The sequence below is a fragment of the Stomoxys calcitrans genome, chromosome 2 (genome assembly GCF_963082655.1).
Source record: "Stomoxys calcitrans chromosome 2, idStoCalc2.1, whole genome shotgun sequence".
Lineage (NCBI taxonomy): Eukaryota > Metazoa > Arthropoda > Insecta > Diptera > Muscidae > Stomoxys > Stomoxys calcitrans.
This window is the reverse complement of record NC_081553.1, coordinates 112,740,448-112,760,763: the sequence shown is the minus strand read 5'-3', so window position 1 is coordinate 112,760,763 and position 20,316 is coordinate 112,740,448. Positions and strand designations below refer to the sequence as shown.

At 38.3% G+C, this 20,316-nt stretch overlaps 1 protein-coding gene across 4 annotated transcripts in view; it reads right to left on the bottom strand.

Moving 5' to 3' along the window:
- Window positions 1–20,316, bottom strand: part of LOC106089436 (glycosaminoglycan xylosylkinase homolog) — a 30,844-nt gene that overhangs the window by 1,693 nt on the left and 8,835 nt on the right. For 2 of the 4 annotated variants that reach the window (XM_059362887.1, XM_013255282.2), the window contains exons 2-5: window positions 13,432–13,803; window positions 7,635–8,885; window positions 2,833–2,919; window positions 2,276–2,766 (exon numbers count right to left, since the gene is read on the bottom strand). In XM_059362887.1, the coding sequence (XP_059218870.1) occupies window positions 2,276–2,766; window positions 2,833–2,919; window positions 7,635–7,913 (857 nt within the window). In that variant the 5' untranslated portion in view covers window positions 7,914–8,885; window positions 13,432–13,803. Of the gene's footprint in view, window positions 1–2,275; window positions 2,767–2,832; window positions 2,920–7,634; window positions 8,886–13,431; window positions 13,804–17,986; window positions 18,121–18,147; window positions 18,379–20,316 lie in introns of those variants that run through there. The other 2 variants (XM_059362888.1, XM_059362886.1) reach the window with 2 other exon arrangements.

The window sequence follows — 20,316 nt, the reverse complement described above, 5'->3', positions numbered from 1 at the left end:
CCCTAGCTCCATCTGCAAGAAAGTACTAAATGGTAACAGTTTTGGTACCAAAATGAATGCGTTTTCAATAGATCATTTAGTGACCATTCATATATTTCTTGGTAGTACCTACATGCTAAAATTCAGGCCTCTAGCTACATCTATGAAGAAAGTACCAAATGGGACTAATTTTGGGACCAAAATGTGCGGATGGTGAATAGATCATTTAGCCACCCAATATTTATTTCTTAGTTGTACCCACATGCCAAATTGTAGACCTCTAGCTCCATCTGAACAGAAAGTACCAAAATGTAGGAATTTTTATAGAACATTTAGTCACCCATCATATATTTCTTAGTTGTACCGACATGCCAAATTTCAGACCATTTAGTCACCCATCTTATATTTCTTAGTTGTACCCACATGCCAAATTTCAGACCTCAAGATCCATTTGAACAGAAAGTACAAAATGGTATCAACTTTGGTACCAAAATGTACGAATTTTAAATAGATCATTTAGTCATCTATCTACATCCCGAATTTCCGACCTCTAGCTCCATCTACAAAGAAAGTACCAAATAGTACCAATTTTGGTACCAAACTTTAGAAATGTGAAAAAAATGTTTAGTCGGACATCACATATTTCTAAATTTGAACTACATCCCAAATTTCGGTCCTCTAGCTCCATCTGCACAGAAAGTACCAAATGGTACCGATATTCGTACCAAAATGGACGAATTTCAAACAGATCAAAGTCACCCATTATATTTTTACTAGTTTCCTTAATGTCAGACCTCTAGCTTCATCTGTAAATAAAGTATTAAATGGTACCAAAATGTACGAATTTTTAATAGATCATTAAGTCACCCATCATATATTTTTTAGTTATACACACATGCCAAATTTCAGACCACAATATCCATCTGAACAGAAAGTACAAAATTGTACCAACTTTGGTACCAAAATGTGCGAATTCTGAATATATCATTTAGTTATCTATCATTTTTTTTAGTTGTACCTACATCCCAAATTTCCGACCTTTAGCTCCATCTACAAAGAAAGTACCAAATAGTACCAATTTTGGTACCAAACTTTAGAATTGTGAAAAAATCATTAAAAAGTGTAAAGAAAGTATATTTGATTAAAGATCATTCTAAGTTTTATTAAAAATGCATTTACTTTCTTTTAAAAAATCCGCAATTACTTTTTGGGCAACCCAATATTTCTAAGTTTAACTTACATCCCAAATATCAGTCCTCTTACTTTACTTTAATTGGCTATGACAGAATATTTGTTCCACTAGCCGAACGTAGAATAGCGTTCTAAGTGCCTCGATCTTCTGCGTCCTCTAGTTTCCTAAATTTCAGACCTCTAGCTCCATGTGTAAAGAAAGTACGAAATGATACCAAAATGCACGAATTTTGAATAGATCATTTAGTCACCCATCATATATTTCCTAGTTATACCTACATGACAAATTTCAGACCTCTAGGTCCATCTGTACGAAAGTATCAAATGTTACCGATTGCGGTACTAAACGTACGTTTTCTAGAGTTACCAGCACCATTTTTCCATTTTTTCACCCTCAACCTTTTGCTCCCGACGTCTTTTAAGTCAAATTTCAAAATTCTACCTTAATGCAAGCGCCCTGTAAACAGTTCACCCATTTTGTACCTTTTTGGTAAATTTTTTTGTATCTAAATGTACAAATTTCCAATAACTCTTATAGTCACCTAATTAAGGTTGCCATGTGAACCTAAGTTCCAAAATTCAGAGATCTAGTTCAATTTTCAAAGAAAGTACCAATTGTGGTACTAAAGGTACTAATTCTCCCACATTCGGTACGATTTTCCAAAAAAAAAAATTCACCAAACCTTATTTTTTCGAGACGCTCATGGAGCCCAAGAACATAATTCTAGCCCTTTCCGTTTGCGCTGGGCAAATATGTACCATTTCGTACTTTTTGTACCTAAAGTAGGAATATCACCAAATCCCGAGCCTATGACCAAAGACCAACATTCAGTCAGAGTGCTGACTGACTGATCGCCCAGCCCAAATGGCTAAAGCTAGAATCATGAAACTTTGCCCGGATGTTGGTCTTGGGTCATAGGCACGGGATTTGGTGATATTGCTATATATATATATATATATAGAATGGCTAAATTAGCATACCCCCTATAGGGGTAGACTAAAAGTGTATAAAATTTCTGACCCCAAATATGACTGACACAAAATACGTTTTCCTTGGGTTAACTTTGTTTTGGCCGAGTTTATTTAAGACCAATTGTTCACTCACTTGCAGTAGTTCATGTCATCTTCCCAGGGTGCACGTTTATCCTCCTTGTACGTTCTTTGCCATGGCGATCGCCTCTTTGCCAATTGGCCGGGAATAATATAAATCAATACTCCCTCAATGTTATTGTTCTCATCGCCACACACTGTCTCTTCTTCATTGCAGTAATGGCATTTGCCAAACAGACAATACTGTTCCGTTTCATTATCTCCCGGCGTAATGGTCATGGTGTTTTGTAATTCGGAATCGCCTTTGTCGTATATATCGGTTTTTAAATTCACCACTCGCCCCACCACAATGGGGGTCCAACGCAAATCTAGCACTGCGCCCAAATAAAATGCATACACTTCAGCAATATGACGATCTTTGCCACTATACACTGGTCCTTCAACCACAATATCTCTGGGATACCATTGGGGTTTGAATATAACTTTCTGCTGGTTGGATAAGCGCACTAACAACTTGAGTTGCGTGCCTCGGGATAAGTTGTTAACCTGTTTCAAAAGCATAGAATTCGGTTGGCAATAAAACATTAAAGATGAAGTTTGTTTTTAACCTACCTTGGTGATGGGCTCGTTACGGAGGGTTTGTAATAATTGACCCATAGACGAATCGTATAAAGGATATATTTCATTTTCGTGTGGCCACTGGAAATAAAATAAATTAAAAGATACAATAGTTTCTATTGCTACACCTAGAGGGAATAATTTGAGTGTTTTCCGATTCATGTTTTAGCTCAATGATAAGCAACCTTATTTTATAGGCAAGTGACACAGGGCTTCACCCATTTGAGAGAGAGGATTTGAATGTCTGTATACCTTAATCATCATTAATGAGAAGATAATTAAAGAAGAAACCTTATTTGTCGTCCTTGACAGGAATCGAACTCAGGCATTCAGCGTGAAAGGCCGTTCTCTGCGGCACTATAGCCTCTGACCGCCAGGCCAAGGCTTCTTGTTGTACGAACCAGACAGCCCGAGCCTCGATACCAGCGTCTCTCTCTATGCGACAAAAGCAACAACCGTATAGTGAACCCTATTCCTGTGGGATGGACAGCAACCCGATACCAGGGAGGTTATGCATCAGCAACACAGACACCAATAGCAGTTGAGCAAATTCGTTGTCATTCTAGTGTCGGATGTTTCTCACAACCTCCATCTTCTTAACAACCACGGCGAGACACAATACAAGTCGGTGAGACTTTTTTAGTTCTCTACGTCGGCGTTACGATAACCTATCTCTTTCCATACCTATTTTCGTCTCACTCTCTCTTTCTCTCTTTTATCTCATATTTTTCTAGGACGAATACAATGGACCAGGGGTGTCCGAGTGAAGCGATTGGCAACTGCGATTGTCAGGCGCCTATCCTAGCCTTATTTTTATTTCGTTGCAATCCCATGGCAACGAAGGCCACCGTAGCGCAGAGGTTAGCATGTCCGCCTATAACGCTGAACGCCTGGCGAGACCAGAAGAAAACAGTTTCAGCGGTGGTTTTCCCCTTCTAATGCTGGCAACATTTGTGAGGTACTATGCCATGTAACACTCCTCTCCAAAGAGGTGTCGCACTGTGGCACGCTGTTCGGACTCGGCTATAAAAAGGAGGCCCCTTATCATTGAGTATAAACTTGAATCGGACTGCACTCATTGATATGTTAGAAGTTTGCCCCTGTTCCTTAGTGGAATGTTCATGGGCAAAATTTGCATTTGCAACCCCAAGCCTTTCGGGCAGACGCAGTCCGAATTAAGGACGTGGGCGACAAATGCGCATGTAACCCTGTGGAACAGTAAAACGGTCGGTAGGACGGCGAAAATCTTAGATTGTGAGAAGACGAGGCTATTACTGAAAGGAAGTAAGAAGGAGGCCAGTAAAGCTTTCGGTATCATAACGGGACAAAGTGATAGCATGTGTAGGGCATGCGGGGAAGATGATGAGACTTTGGAGCATTTTCTATGGCAACTAGGTGGGGACACAATACCAGAAATGAACCAGCTTAGGGGCGTGGCATGTAAAACAAATAAGGATTATGTAAGTAGCACGGAATTCCTAACTTAGATTTTCTTTATCGAGGTTACTTTTTTACTTTCTTAGGTGTATGTCCATAGCGGCATGGGGAGTATTAATATCCGCACCCTCTTTTCAACCTTACCTAACCTCAATTAACCGAAGAAGGGATAAAGCCGCTGCCACCTTACAATCGTTTGGAGATAGGGCGGTCCAGACATTTCACCCGAAATTTGATTCGTAAGCTACTCCCAAAACACCTTTTATTTGAGTTACATATTGTTACGGTTGAGCTACGATTCCGTCAGGGATTTCTAGAGGTCCAGAGGTTTAGAGGCCAACATGTCGGCGTTGAAAAATTCGAAGAATTCTTGGGCCAAAATTTCAATATCAGGTTTGTGATATTATTCCAAAATATAGTCTTAGGAGTTTTGGGATTAATTGAAGAAAATGCTTTTTATAAAGGGTGATTTTTTTAGCTATTATCTTTTTGGCAACACTGGTTTAAAAAGCTCACGCAAGTTTCGTGTTTTGTTTCACTGTCAAACATTTTCAGTTTGGTCTATAATTTAACCATGAATCGTCTTACAAACAAACAACGATTGCAAATGATTGAATTTTAATATCAAAATGCGTGCTCTGTTAAGAAAGTTCATGGCGTGCTTCTTCCATTTTATGGACGCAGCACATTTTTGGCTCAAGGGTAGGTAAATAAGAAGAATTGTCGATTTTGGAGTGAAGATACGCCAGAAGCATTGCAAGAGCTACCAATGCATTCAGAAAAAGCTGCAGTTTAGTGCGGTTTATGGGCTGGTGGCATCATTGGACCGTACTTCTTTAAAGATGATGCGAATCGTAACGTAACTGTGAATGATGAGCGCTGACGTGAGATGATATCCAACATTTTTTTTTTGCCCAAACTGCACGAGCTTGATTTGCATGGCATGTGGTTTTGACAAGACGGTGCCATATGCCACACAGCACGCGTTACAATGGACTTAATGAGAGGCGAGTTCGATGAACATTAAGTTCGGGACCGGTCAATTGGTCGCCTAGATCGTGCGATTTAACGCCTTTAGACTACTTTTTGTGGGCTATGTTAAAGCTCATGTCTATACGGACAAGCCCGCTTCAATTGACGCATTGGAAGACAACCTTGAAGCATTTGTTTGTGAGAAACAGTCCGAAATGTTTAAAAGAGCATGCAAAAATTGGATTAAGCGAATGGACCATTTGAAATAATTTTCAAACTTTAAATTATATGGACCGTACTATCGATTTAAATAAAGATTTCATGCATTTTTTCTGAATTTTATGTGTTTTTAAATCCATCACCAAAGGATGGGGGAATATTCATTTTGTCATTCCGTTTGCAACACATCGAAATATTCATTTCCGACCCTGTAAAGTATATATATTCTTGATCAACGTAAAAATCTAAAAGATCTAGACATGTCCGTCTGTCTGTTGAAATCACGCTACAATCTTTAAAAATAGAGGTATTGAGCAGAAACTTTGTACAGATTCTTTTTTTGTCCATAAGCAGGTTAAGCTCGAAGATGGGCTATATCGGACTATATCTTGATATAGCTCCTATATAGACCGATCCGCCGATTAAGGGTCTTAGGCCCATAAAAGCCACATTTATTATCCGATTTTGCTGAAATTTGGGACAGTGACTTGTTATAGACCCTTCGACTTCGTCCTTCAATTTGGCCCAGATCGGTCCAGATTTGGATATAGCTGCCGTATAGACCGATCTGCCGATTTAAGGTTTTGGGCTCATAAAAGCCACATTTATTATCCGATTTACTTGAAATTTAGAACAGTGAGTTGTGTTAGACCCTTCGACATTCTTCTTCAGTTTGCTCAGATCGGTCGAGATTTGGATATAGCTGCCATATAGACCGATCTCTCGATTTCAGGTTTTGGGGCCATAAAAGGCGCATTTATTGTCCGATTTCGCCGAAATTTGGGACAGTGAGTTGTGTTTGACCTTTCGACATTCTTCTTCAATTTGGCCCAGATCGGTCCAGATTTGGATATAGCTGCTATATAGACCGATCTCTCGATTTAAGGTTTTGGGCTCATAAAAGGCGTATTTATTGTCCGATTTTGCTGAAAATTGGGACAGTGAGTTGTGTTAGGCTCTTAGACATATTTCTTCAATTTGGCCCAGATCGGTTCAGATTTGAATATAGCTGCTATATAGACCGATCTCTCGATTTCAGGTTTTGGGGCCATAAAAGGCGCATTTATTGTCCGATTTCGCCGAAATTTGGGACACTGAGTTTTGTTAGGCTCTTCGATATTCTTCTTCAATTTGGCTCAGATCGGTCCAAATTTGGATAAAGCTGCCATATAGAGCGATATCTCGATTTAAGGTTTTTGGCTCATAAAGGCGCATTTATTGTCCAATTTTGCTGAAATTTATGACAGTGAGTTGTGTTAGGCCCTTCGACATCTTTCTTCAATTTGACCTAGATCGGTTCAGATTTGGATATAGCTGCCGTATACACTGATCTCTTGATTTAAGGTTTTGGGCCCATAAAAGGTGCATTTATTGTCCGATTTCTCCGACATTTGTGACAGTGAGTTGTGTTATGCTCTTCGACATGTTTCTGCAATTTGGCCCAAATCGGTCTAGATTTGGATATAGCTGCCATATAGACCGAGATCTCGATTTAAAATCTTGGCCCCATAAAAGGCGCATTTATAATCCGATTTTACTGAAATTTGACGCAGTGACTTATGTTGGGCTTTTCGACATCCGTGTCGTACATGGTTCAGATCGGTTTATTTTTAGATACAGCTACTAAAAAGACCAATATTTTGTTCTACATAATTGAACAATGACTTGTACTTATTAGTATTTGGTCCAAATCGGAACATAATTCGATATAGCTGCTATATCCCATTTTGCTGAAATTTGGGACAGTGAGTTGTGTTAGACATATTTTTTCAATATGGCCCTGATAGGTTCAGATTTGGATATAGCTGCCATTTAGACCGATCACTCGATTTAAGGTTTTGGGGCCATAAATAGCGCATTTTTCGTCCGATGTCGCTGAAATTTGAGACAGTGAGTTGTGTTAAGCTCATTCTTCAATTTGGTCCAAATCGGAACATATTTCGATAAAGCTGCTATGGGGCATAAGGTATGCATTTTTCACCGGATTTTGATGAAAGCTGCTTTACATATATACCCGAGGTGGTAGGTATCCAAAGTTCGGCCGGGCCGAACTTTAACTTTCCTATAACTCTTAAAAAATCAGTTTGTTTAAATTTGTTAGGATTAATACACGAAGTTTGGAAAATATTCTTTTAATTTAAATTCTAGCAACACTACACTTAACTTACCCAATTTGCTATATCCCAAAGCACGGAGGCATTCTCATATGTGGCAGGCCTGTAGTTCTTTAATAGTTTGTTGCGATACATAAAGAAACGAGGGTTACGATTCAAATAGGCCGGCTTCAAGTGTCTAATTTTGTGCCTTATGACATTCTCCAAGGCTCGGGTACTGGAGAGTGGAGGCTCCTGAGCATTTAAGTAATACATAAAATATAGATTTCCCCCAACGGCCAGACAAAGGATGCTCACAAGAGCAACGACAATAATAACGGTACGTTTATTCATTATCAGCTGTTAGGGGCAAAGTTGACAACAAAATCACAACGTCTGTCAGTAGCAAAGTAACGGCGTCAATAGCATCGGCAGTGCCTCTAATCTGTATAATGGGTGCTGATGTGTTTCTATGGATCTTTGGCATTGGCGTCGAAGGTAATTGCAATAGCAATCAAGATAATGACAAATATCCACCACCGATCCAACGAATGACCGATGCGGTGATGAATTATTTAGTATGGTCAATATATTTCGTTTACCGCTGTAGTAAATCGTGGCAGGAATGAATTTAATACTTGGTTGTAGCTTCTGTAGCGGCAGTTGGCGAGATGATCTTTTCGTCATTTGGTTATATGTTGGCGGGAACTTATGAATGCAACAAACAAATTGCAATTGGCAGGCAGCCTTATGGGTAATGTCTTGGATGTGGTACGCGTATCACCATGTCCAATGTAGGCATTCGCTGTTCGCTGCTATGTCGTTGACGGCGTCGTCGTCGTCTTCGTTGTCTGCTTATTTTTTTCTTGTTCGTCCGACGATTGTTTCTTCTTTTCAATTAAATAGACATTCAACAGCTGAACATTGATTGTCGGCTAGCTGCTAACAATGGGGACCGCCAAACATTTGTTGCCCAATTTTGTTTTTGATTCTTTCGAAAACAGCCTTAATGTATTTAGCCTCTGCTCCAATTTTGTTCGTTATTGTTGTTTGTGTTGTTGTTGTAGTCGCAGCTATTCTCACAAGAAGAATTATTTCAGCAAGAAGAAATGTGCAATGTTAGAGGGACAAGTGTAAATGTCTCATCGTTCATGATTTAAAATGACTTGATTTGAAATAATTGCGCGAAGAGAGTCACTTCGTATAGGGAGGGCAATTGACAGGGTGTTTTATTGTTGTTGTCTTCTAAATTTCGTCATCACACATGGCACTCGCATAATTAGTAAATTTTAAAATATCTATCTATTGTTTATAACACGTACAACACTGAAAAGAAAAAGTTTACATACATTAAATCATATTAAACTAAAATCATGAATAAATAGCAAAGCCTAAGGGAAATGCGGAATTGAACTTTTGACGAAAATTATCCCGGCATCCCTTCACAGCAAAACCAATCGATATGATATCGTGTTTTGTCGTTTGTATTGACAGTTTACGAGCATGAGCCGGCGTAGAAGTCTTTTTTCTTCTTGATACACACACTTTTTCTTACTGAATAAATCTTAAGTTAAATCAATCTAAGCCTCAATGCCGCCTAACGAACAGAGAGTCGACGAAGGTATCATCACCTACTCCCAAGAAGCCCATTTACTTTAAATTTGGAAGACTAAAATAGGCAAAGATCCTAGTATAGAAACATTAGGCAGTACATGGAATGGAAACTCAATACAGCCTAATGAACAGGGACCCGACGATTGAGCCATTACCGACTTTTATAAAGATTCGGAAGACTAGGATAGGCAAAGAACCTAACACGATGACATCAGGCAGTGCAGTGACAGGAAAATCAATGCAGTCTAAAGAACAGGGAGCAGACGATGAGATCATCACCTACTCCCAAGATGCTTATATACTGGCGGACCAATGATTGCGGTAATCCCGATAAACATCCACCGGAGTGAGACTGCTACACACGCTCTGTTGGAGAAAATAAGCAAGGGCAAGATTCAAATTGCCTTAATTCAGGAGCCATGGACGACCCGGAATAAAGTTTCTGGACTTAACCATATTAACTACCAATTATTCTATGCTAACAACGGTACTCGGCCGAGGACCTGCTTTATTTGTCATAAAAATTTGAATAATATATTTCCTCCAGAGTTGTCAACGTCGGATGCAACAGTGGTGAGATAGGAAGACGATGGAGCATACCCGGCATCACTTTATCTGCTTTTCGGTTCTCCGACACCACCACCCACGTCGGAGCTGCAACGGTTGTTGAGGCAAGCAAAACAGACAGGAAACGAGGTACTAATAGGGTGCGATGCGAACTCTCACCACATTTCGTGGGATAGTACCAACACTAATAAGCGCGGACAAAACTGGCAGAATACTTGAACAGTAACGATCCTATAACACTTAATATTGGTATCACCGCTACCTTTGTTAATAGGATTAGGGAGGAGGTATTCGATGTGACGATATGTTCGGAAAATCAAGAGAATCGGTTAACAAATGACCATTTTATTGCTGTATTACTGCAAATCGGACGAACATATATATGGGAGCTATATCCAAATCTAAACCGATTTCTATGAAATTCACTTTTAATATCGAGAGTCATAAGAAAATCCTTCCTGCGAAATTTCGAGAGAATCGGTTAACGAATGTTATACTTTACTATTTTTTTAATTGGCTATGATAGAATACTTGTTCCACTAGCCGAACGTAGAATAGCGTTCCAAGCGCCTCGATCTCTGCGCTCATTCCAAAATCTCTGGCACGAAGTTTGGAGGTGTCTCCCACAACTTGATCTTTCCATCGAATTTTGGTCTTGCCGGTTTGCGTGTACCACCATGTTTGCCTTCTAAAGACTTCTTTGCTGGAGCTTCTTCAACCATTCTGACAACATGACCTAGCCAACCCTGCCGTTGTATTTTGATGCATGTAACTATGCTATCGTCGTCATACAGCTCGTGGTTCATACGTCTTTCTCTCAAATACACCAAGCAGTGTCTTGTATAGTGTAATCCGTCGAGAGGTGGCCTTGTTTCTAAACTGCTTACTTAGTCCAAAGTAGCATCTGCTTACAGTATTATTCTTCGCTTTATCTCAAAACTGGTGTCATTCGTTTATACTATTCCTTTGTTTCTCATAGTAGTTCTCAGTTTTACGGGGGCGGGTTACTGGCCCAGCGCCCCAACCGCATGGATTTTGTGGGATTGCACACGTATCCCTTGTTGTGGCGATCCGCTTGCTCGCTCAGACGCTCGCCGCCAGCCGCCCCTAACCTGGGAACAGACGCTGATGTTGGCCATTGGTTATTTAAAGGCGCCAATAACTCGCCTTGCCATTTCGAGTATCATTGGCACTCAGTATTTAATTTAGAGTCAGTGCACCCTGACTCCTCACTGAGACTCTCCTCTCGAAAATCGCTGATTGCTCGCGGCCGCATTTGCAGCTACTCCGCATAAATACGGAGCTTTCCACCATCCGCAACCTGTGGACGCGCCCGGTAGCTTTCAGCTAAGCTTCCTGTGATAACGATGGACACCACACAAGTCGGAGCTCAAAGTTCTAGCCTGTGTGGTGCTCATAGTTATCCCGGGATAGTTATTTTATATTTAATATATTTTATTGATGTATTTCTGCAAATTGGACGAACATATATATGGGAGGTATATCCAAATCTGAACCGATTTTTTCCAATTTCAATAGGCTTCGTCTCTAGGCCGAAAAACATTCGCATACCAAATTTGAAGACGATCGGATGAAAATTGCGAACGGTAGTTTGTTCATAAATTAACATGGACAGACGGACAGACAGACAGATGGACGGACATAGCTAAATCGAATCAGAAAGTGATTCTGAGTCGATCGGTATACTTATCAATGGGTCAATCTCTCTAAATTATAACATCCTGTACCACAGTATTGGTGTCCTAATGAACTAGGTTCTAAATAAAAATGAAAATAGTACCAACTTTAAAAATGAAATAAAACTCAAAAAAGTGAATTAATTCCAAAGGCAAAAATTAAGGAAAATCTTAAGATTTGAGACTTATTTTTTATTTTAGGGTCAAAAATAAAATAATTCCCCGAAACTAAAAAAACTATTCCCAACAATTTTTGGACTTATTTCACTGCGAAAAAAGTCCCAAAATGTACGGAATTTTATGTATGTGAAAATATATTGTAATATAAAAATTCACGATAGAGCGCCACCTATATGTGAAATTTAAAATGATAATATAGAAACCTAACACAAAAAATCCTAAAACAGAAAATCCTAATACAAAATTAATAACAACCAAATGCAAATATCGAAAAAATTCTAATATAAAAAAAAAATCAAACAAAAATATGACGAAAAATTAAATTGTCATAAAAATCAAAATAAAATACAAGTCGTAAAAGAAATATGGATGTCGAATTTAATTCATCGCTCAAAAGAAAAAATAGTCACACTGTGGTCAACTGGGAAAAAGTGGGCTGAAACCGTTTACAGGATATATAATATGGACCACGCTCTTTCCGAATCTATTCAATTTGGAGCCCTAAGTATTAAAGAAACCAAGATATTGGCCATTTTTGGCAACATTTGGTCATTTTTATGTATGATGCCCCATTTTTCCAGGATAATGGCCCACTGTGACCAACTGGCCAAATGGCCAATATCTTGGTTTCTTTAACACTTAGGGCGCCAAATTGAATAGATTCGGAAAGAGCGTGGTCCATATTATATTTCCTGTAAACGGTTTCAGCTCACTATTTCCCATTTGGCCACAGTGGGCCATTATCTCTGCAAAATGGGGCATAATATATAAAAATGACCAATATTTGCCAAAAATGGCCAATATCTTGGTTTCTTTAATACTTATGGCTCCAAATTGAATAGATTCAGAGAGAGCGTGGTCCATAATATATTTCCTGTAAACGGTTTCAGCCCACTATTTCCCAGTTGGCCACAGTGGACCATTATCTTTGCAAAATGGGGCATCATATGTATAAATGACCAAAATTTGCCAAAAATGGTCAATATCTTGGTTTCTTTAATACTTAGGGCTCCAAATTGAATAGATTCGGAAAGAGCGTGGTCCATTTTATATTTCCTTTAGACGGTTTCAGCCCACTATTTCCCAGTTGGCCACAGCCATTATCGCTGCAAAATGAGGCATAAAATATATAAATGACCAAATTTTGCCAAAAATGACCAATTCTTGGTTTCTTTAATACTTAGGGCTCCAAATTGAATAGATTAGGAAAGAGCGTGGTCCATATTATATATCCTGTAATCGGTTTCAGCCCAATATTTCCCAGTTGACCACAGTGTGACTATTTTTTCTTTTGAGCGATGAATTAAATTCGACATTCCAATTTCATTTTTCGTCATATTTTTGTTTGAATTTCTTTTTTTATATTAGAATTTTTTCCATATTTGCATTTGGTTGTTATTACTTTTGTATTAGGATTTTCTATATTAGGATTTTTGTATTAGGTTTTCTGTATTATAATTTTAAATTTCACATATAGGTGGCGCTCTATCGTGAATTTTTATATTATAATATATTTTCACATATCGGAATTTTTTTTTGGGGGCTTATTTCACTTTTGCTTTGGGGGTTATTTCGTATAGCCGAGGTTTTTTCGAAGTTTATGAGTTTTACTACTATTTGTACGTTTTATACGTATTATACAAGTATAGTATGACATTTTTGAAGTTTACAACTTTTTGACAGTCAAAAACCTAAAAAAATCGTCAACGAACTGTTTGGGTCCCACTGTTATGGCGCCAAAATCTCAACAACAATATAAGTTCACATTGATAGCTTTGGCAATTTATTTGAAAAAAAGGCATATGCATACTTACAAATTTCTTATGTAGTGTAACTATTACGTATCCATTTATGTACAAATGTGGCTCATCTTTGGCCTTTGATATAATTAATTTCTGTTTCTATTCTGAAAGCATAATTTATTGAGTTTCCTTGTCGAGAAGGAATTGAGTCCACGGTAGAAGAGAAACACATTGCATTCATGTGGTAGCCGTTGTTCACAGCACAGGGGCATTTAATGCGGTGCTTTGTAGATTTCGTGTTGACGAGGTTTTCATTCAGGAAGAATTTGTAAAATATAAAACCTTAACCATGCCTGCATTAAACAATGTCCCATGTATTTAAATATTTATCTAAGATCGAATGAGGGCCTTAAATGTTCTCTTTTTTTGGCAATTGAAAATATTCTGCAAAATAAAAAAGAAATTGAAAAAAATAGATTAAAAATTTTACCAACCTATGTCAAGTTAGTCAATAAAAGAAAAATCTTATATATTGGGTGATCCAAAAAGTAATTGCGGATTTTTTTTTTAAAGAAAGTGAATGCATTTTTAATAAAACTTAGAATGAACTTTAATCAAATATACTTTTTTTACACTTTTTTTCTAAAGCAAGCTAAAAGTAACAGCTGATAACTGACAGAAGAAAGAATGCAATTACAGAGTCACAAGCTGTGAAAAAATTTGTCAACGCCGACTATATGAAAAACCGCAATTACTTTTTGGGCAACCCAATAAAATGACAATACAAGATTGTAAAAAAAAATCTAAAATCAAGATGTCTAATTTTCATGTACGCAAGCGTTGTTTAAGTTTTAAAAGACTGCTTAAATATTGAGTAGCGTGTCCGTCGGTAAAAATTATAAACTAACCTATTAGTGCATAAAGCTCTTTAACACAGGTTATTCAAAAATCTGCTGATATAGCCGCCATATAAACCGATCTTCCGATTAGACTTCTTGAGCCTCTAGAGGGCGCAATTGCACTCCGATTTGGCTGACATTTTGCAAGACGTGTTTTGTTATAAATTCCAACAACTGTGCTAAGAATGGTTCAGATCGGTTTATAACCTAATACCACTTCCCATATAAGCCGGTCTTGGGTCTTGACTTCATGAGCTTCTGGAGGGCGAAATTTTGCATGAAGTGTTTTATGTTGACTTTCAACAACTGCGTCTAGTATGGTCTGAATCAGTTCATATCCTGATAAAGCCCCATATAAATAAACCGATCTCCCGATTAGACTTCTTGGGCTTCTAGAGGGCGTAATTCTTTTCCAATATGGTTGAAATTTTGCATATGTCGTTTTGGTATGACTTCTAAAAACTGTTCCAAGTAAAGTCTAAATTTGAGCCTCCGGAGGGCCCAGTTATTATTCGATTTGCCTGATGGTGTTTTTCTATTTGAAAACGTCATTCAAAGAACTTGACAAATGCAAACAAAGAATATTGAATAAGAACTGTTATGCTATTGGAGCTATGTATATCAAGTTATAGTCCTATTCGGACCATAAATGAATGCTGAACATTGTAGAAGTCATTGTGTAATATTTCAGTTCATTCGGTTAAGAATTGCGCCTTGTAGGGGCTTAAGAAGCTAAATCGGGAGATAGGTTTATATGGGAGCAGTATCAAGCTATTGATCGATTCAGAGCATATTATACACGTATGTTGAAGGTCATGAGAGAAGCCGTTGTACAAAATTTCTGCCAAATCGGATGAAAATTGCGTCCTCTAGAGATGGCCATATAAACCAGATCGGTTTATATGGCAGATATCAGGTTATGTTTCGATTTGCGCCATACTTAGCACGGTTATTGGAAGACATAACAAAACACCTCATGCTAAATTTCAGCCAAATCGGATGAGAATCGCGCGCTCTATTGGCTCAAGAAGTCAAGATCCCAGATCGGTTTATATGAAAGCTATACCTGATTATGAACCGATTTTAATCATATTTGTTGGAAGTGATACCAAAACACTACGTGCAAAATTTCAGTCAAATCGGATGAGAATTGCGCCCTCTACAGCCTCAAGCCTCGGTTTATATGGCAGCTATATCAAAACATGGACCGATTTGAACCATATTATGTTCCGATTTGAATCATATTTAACATTGTGGTTGGAAGTGATACCAAAACACCACGTTCAAAATTTCGGTCAAATCGGATAAAAATTGCGCCCTCTAGAGGCTCAAGAAGTCAAGACCCAAGATCGGTTTATATGAAAGCTATACCAGATTATGAACCGATTTTAATCATATTTTAAACATTTGTTGCAAGTGATACCAAAACACCACGTGCAAAATTTCAGTCAAATCGGATAAAAATTGCGCCTTCTAGAGGCTCAAGAAGTCAAGACCCAAAATCGGTTTATATGGCAGCTATATCAAAACATGTACCGATTTGGCCCATTTACAATCCCAACCGACCTACTCTAATAAAAAGTATTTGTGCAAAATTTCAAGCGCCTAGCTTTACACCTTCGAAACTTAGCGTGCTATTGACAGACAGACGGACGGACGGGTGGACGGACGGACATGGCTAGATCGACTTAAAATGACATGACGATCAAGAATATATATACTTTATGGGGTCTTAGACGCACATTTCGAGGTGTTACAAACAGAATGACGAAATTAGTATACCCCCATCCTATGGTGGAGGGTATAACAAGTAAAAGCGTGTCAAGTTCGGCCGGGCCGAATCTTATATACCCTCCACCATTGATCGCATTTGTCGAGTTCTTTCCCGGTATCTCTTTTTAGACAAACAAAGGATAAAAGAAAAGAATTGCTATGCTAATTGAATTGAGTAGTGGAGACCACAGTATAAGTTTATGTGTAAAATTTCATCCAAATCGAATAAGATATGGGCCTTCTAGGGGCTCAAGAAGTCAAATAGCGAGATCGGTTTATAGGGGAGCTCTATCAGGCTGAATACCGATCCAGACCATATATGACACGTATATTGAAGGACATGGGAGATGTCGTTGCACAAAATTTCAGCCAAATCGGATAATATTTACGCCCTCTTGAGGCCCAAGAAGTCAAGATCCTAGATCGGTTAATATGCCAGCTATATCATATTATGGACCGATTTGAAGCATATTTGGCACAGTTGTTTGAAGTCATAACAAAACACCTCCAACAAAATGTCAGCCAAATCATATAGGAATTGCGCCCTCCAGTGGGTCAAGAAGTCAAGATACAAGATCGGTTTATATCACAGCTGTATCAGGTTATGGACCGATTTAAACCTTACTTGGCACAGTTGTTAGACGTCATAAAGTCATGAAAAAGCCAAAGTCATGCAGCCAAATCGGATAGGAATTGAGCCTTCTAGAGGCTCAAGAATTCAAGACCCCAGATCGGTTTATATGACACCTATTTCAAGTTATAGACCGATTAGAATCATACTCAGAACAGTTGTTGGAAACCATAACAAAACATCCATGCAAAATTTCACCCAATCGGACGAGAATTGCGCCCTCTAGAGGTTCAAGAAGTCAAAACTCAAGATCGGATTATATGGCAGCTATATTAAAACATGGACCGATGTGGCCCATTTACAATCCCAACCGACCTACTCGAATAAAAAGTATAGGGTTGCCCAAAAAGTAATTGCTGATTTTTCATATAGTCGGCGTTGACAAATTTTTTCACAGCTTGTGACTGTGTAATTGCATTCTTTCTTCTGTCAGTTATCAGCTGTTACTTTTAGCTTGCTTTAGAAAAAAAGTGTAAAAAAGTATATATAAGTTTTATTAAAAATGCATTTACTTTCTTTTAAAAAATCCGCAATTACTTTTTGGGCAACCCAATATTTGTGCAAAATTTCAAGCGCCTAGCTTTACTTCTTCGAAAGTTAGCGTGCTATTGATAGACAGACGGACAGGCGGACGGACATGGCTAGATCGACTTAAAAAGTCATGACGATCAAGAATATATATACCTTATGGGGCTTAGACGCATATTTCGAGGTGTTACAAACAGAATGATGAAATTAATATGCCCCCATCCTATGGTAGAGGGTATAATTATGGTAACGCAGAAGGCAAAGACCAAAACTCCGATGGAAAGGCCATTTGGAGATTTATATTTAAACTCGGTGTATGAAATTGTAAAGCAGCAAAGAAGACCGAGGCTCTTAGAAATCTATTTGGAATATGGTGAGTGGAACAAACGTCCTGTGATAGCCAACTTAGGAAGTAGGTTATCATGTACTTATACGTATAAAATATTGGGTTGACCATTTAGTCGGTGTTGACAAATTTTTTCGCAGCTTGTGACTGTGTAATTGCATTCTTTCTTCTGTCAGTTATCAGCTGTTACTTTTAGCTTGCTTTAGAAAAAAAGTGTAAAAAAGTATATTTGATTAAAGTTCATTCTAAGTTTTATTAAAAATGCATTTACTTTCTTTTAAAAAATCCGCAATTACTTTTTGGGCAACCCAATATATTTCTCACGAATACGTTTGATATAAGAGCCGGGATTTAAGGCATTTTCATCATAAGATCATATTATAATAAATTTTGGTTCCACTTTTAATAAATATGATTTCTTATCCGCTGATTTAAGAAATAATTACTCACTTCAATGACAATTTTCCTTAAAATTGCATTTTTTGGGAAAAACTGAGCTTTTCTAAAACGTATATATAGTCTATTTTTCATATAGTCACACATTTGTTAGTTTTTGTTTTTGTTAGACCCAAGGACATTATAGTTTTTACAATCCAAGGGTAGCCGCTTACTTTGAGGCAATTTCTAATTTGCTTTATTTGCAATTAAAGCTACACGCAACTCTCTTATGCCTAATCACTCCATCATGCACATTTGCCATTTTATCACTAGACACACATACGCACATACTACAATAGTTTATATCTCATTGATTACAAATATGTTTTAATTTTTATTGCACTATTGGCGAATTGCTATATTGTAACATTTCGATTCGAGCTATATGAATTCTATCGCGACACTGGGGCAGTGCAACCGTTAACGACTCCCTTCGCTGAGCGACTATCTAATCATGCACAAGATCACATATGGCCTGCCTATCGAGCTAGCCAAAAAATATGTGCACATATAAATAAAATGAATTGCACGTTTCAAAATAACTAAAAGAGCCCTTTAAACAATTTAATAAAACACCACACAATTCGCATAAAAATAAACACCTCAGACTGACACTGCAACGATCCCCATACAACAATAATTATAATGAATTGCAGCAACAACTATGGCCACAATTAAAGAGATATCTGCATGAGTAGATATGCAACGACTTAGAAAGCATTTAAGATATGTTAATAAGGAGAATTTTCTATAAAGCTTTGGACTACCGGGGATGGGGCATGGAGGCAACCGTAGCGCATGTCTACCTAAGACGCTGAGTTTCATGATTCGAATTGTGACTAGAACATCTAACAAATAAACCCATGGCAGCCGGTTGTACGCACCGAATTGACCTGATGGAATTCTTTATCGGCAAGGTCCATTTTTCGTCATGGAAGAGCCATATGCCGGGGTGCCGGACGCTTCTGGTTTGAAAAGAACTCCGAACCCTGGTTGTGTTCGTTTTGCCCGAACCACCTCCATCATCGGTCGGAGTCGGTGAGGTGTAACCGGTGCATAGAGTGGGTGCATTTCCGATCTTGCTCTAGCCTTGCGTCACTACGGGAGTATTACTTACTTTAATTGGCTATGACAGAACATTTGTTTCATTAGCCGAATGTATTGGGTTGCCCAAAAAGTAATTGCGGATTTTTCATATGGTCGGCGTTGACAATTTTTTTCACAGCTTGTGACTCTGTAATTGCATTCTTTCTTCTGTCAGTTATCAGCTGTTACTTTTAGCTTGCTTTAGAAAATAAGTGTAAAAAAAGTATATTTGATTAAAGTTCATTCTCAGTTTTATTAAAAATGCATTTACTTTCTTTTAAAAAATCCGCAAATACTTTTTGGGCAACCCAATAGAATAGCGTTCCAAGCGCCTCGATCTTCTGCGCTAATTCTAGAATCTCTGACACCAAGTTTCGAGGTGTGTCCCACCACTAGTTCTTTTCATTGGGCTTTTAGACATCCCAATTTGCGTGTACCACCGTGTTAGCCTTCAAAAGACTTCTTTGCTGGAGCTTCTTCATACATTCTGACAACATGACCTAGCCAACACAGCCGTTGTGTTTTGATAGGTGTAACTATGCTATCGTCGTCATACAGCTCGTGGTTCATACGTCGCCTATATTCACCATTAACGCAAACTGGTCCATATATTTTGCGAAGTATTTTTCTCTCAAACACTCCAAGCACTACCTCGTCTGCTTTCACAAAAACCCATGCCTCCGAACCATATAACAACACGGGTAGTATCAGTGTCTTGTATGGTGTAATCTTCGTCTGTCGAGAGTTGGCCTTGTTTCCAAACTGCTTGTTTAATCCAAAGTAGCTCCTGTTTGCCAGTATTATTCTTCGCTTTATTTCAAAGCTGGTGTTATTCGTTTCGGTTACAGCAATGCCGAGGTAAATAAAGTTGCTGACTATCTCAAAGTTGTGGTTCCCAGCGTTCACCATTTTCTTTATCTACTCGGTTGTGCAAGGCGTTTTGGGAGTTGAAACCATCCATTTCGTCGTTACTGCGTTACCAAGGTAGACAAAGTTGCTGACTATCTTAAAGTTGTGGTTCCCAACGTTCTCCATTTTCTTTATCTACTCGGTTGTACAAGGCGTTTTGGGAGTTGAAACCATCCATTTCATCGTTACAGCCTGTATCGAGGTAGATGAAGTTGCTGACTATCTCAAAGTTGTGATTCCCAACGTTCTCCATTTTCTTTATCTGCTCGGCTGTACAAGGCGTTTTGGGAGTTGAAACCATCCATTTCGTCTTATCTCCATTTACTGCCAGACCCATTTTCACTGAC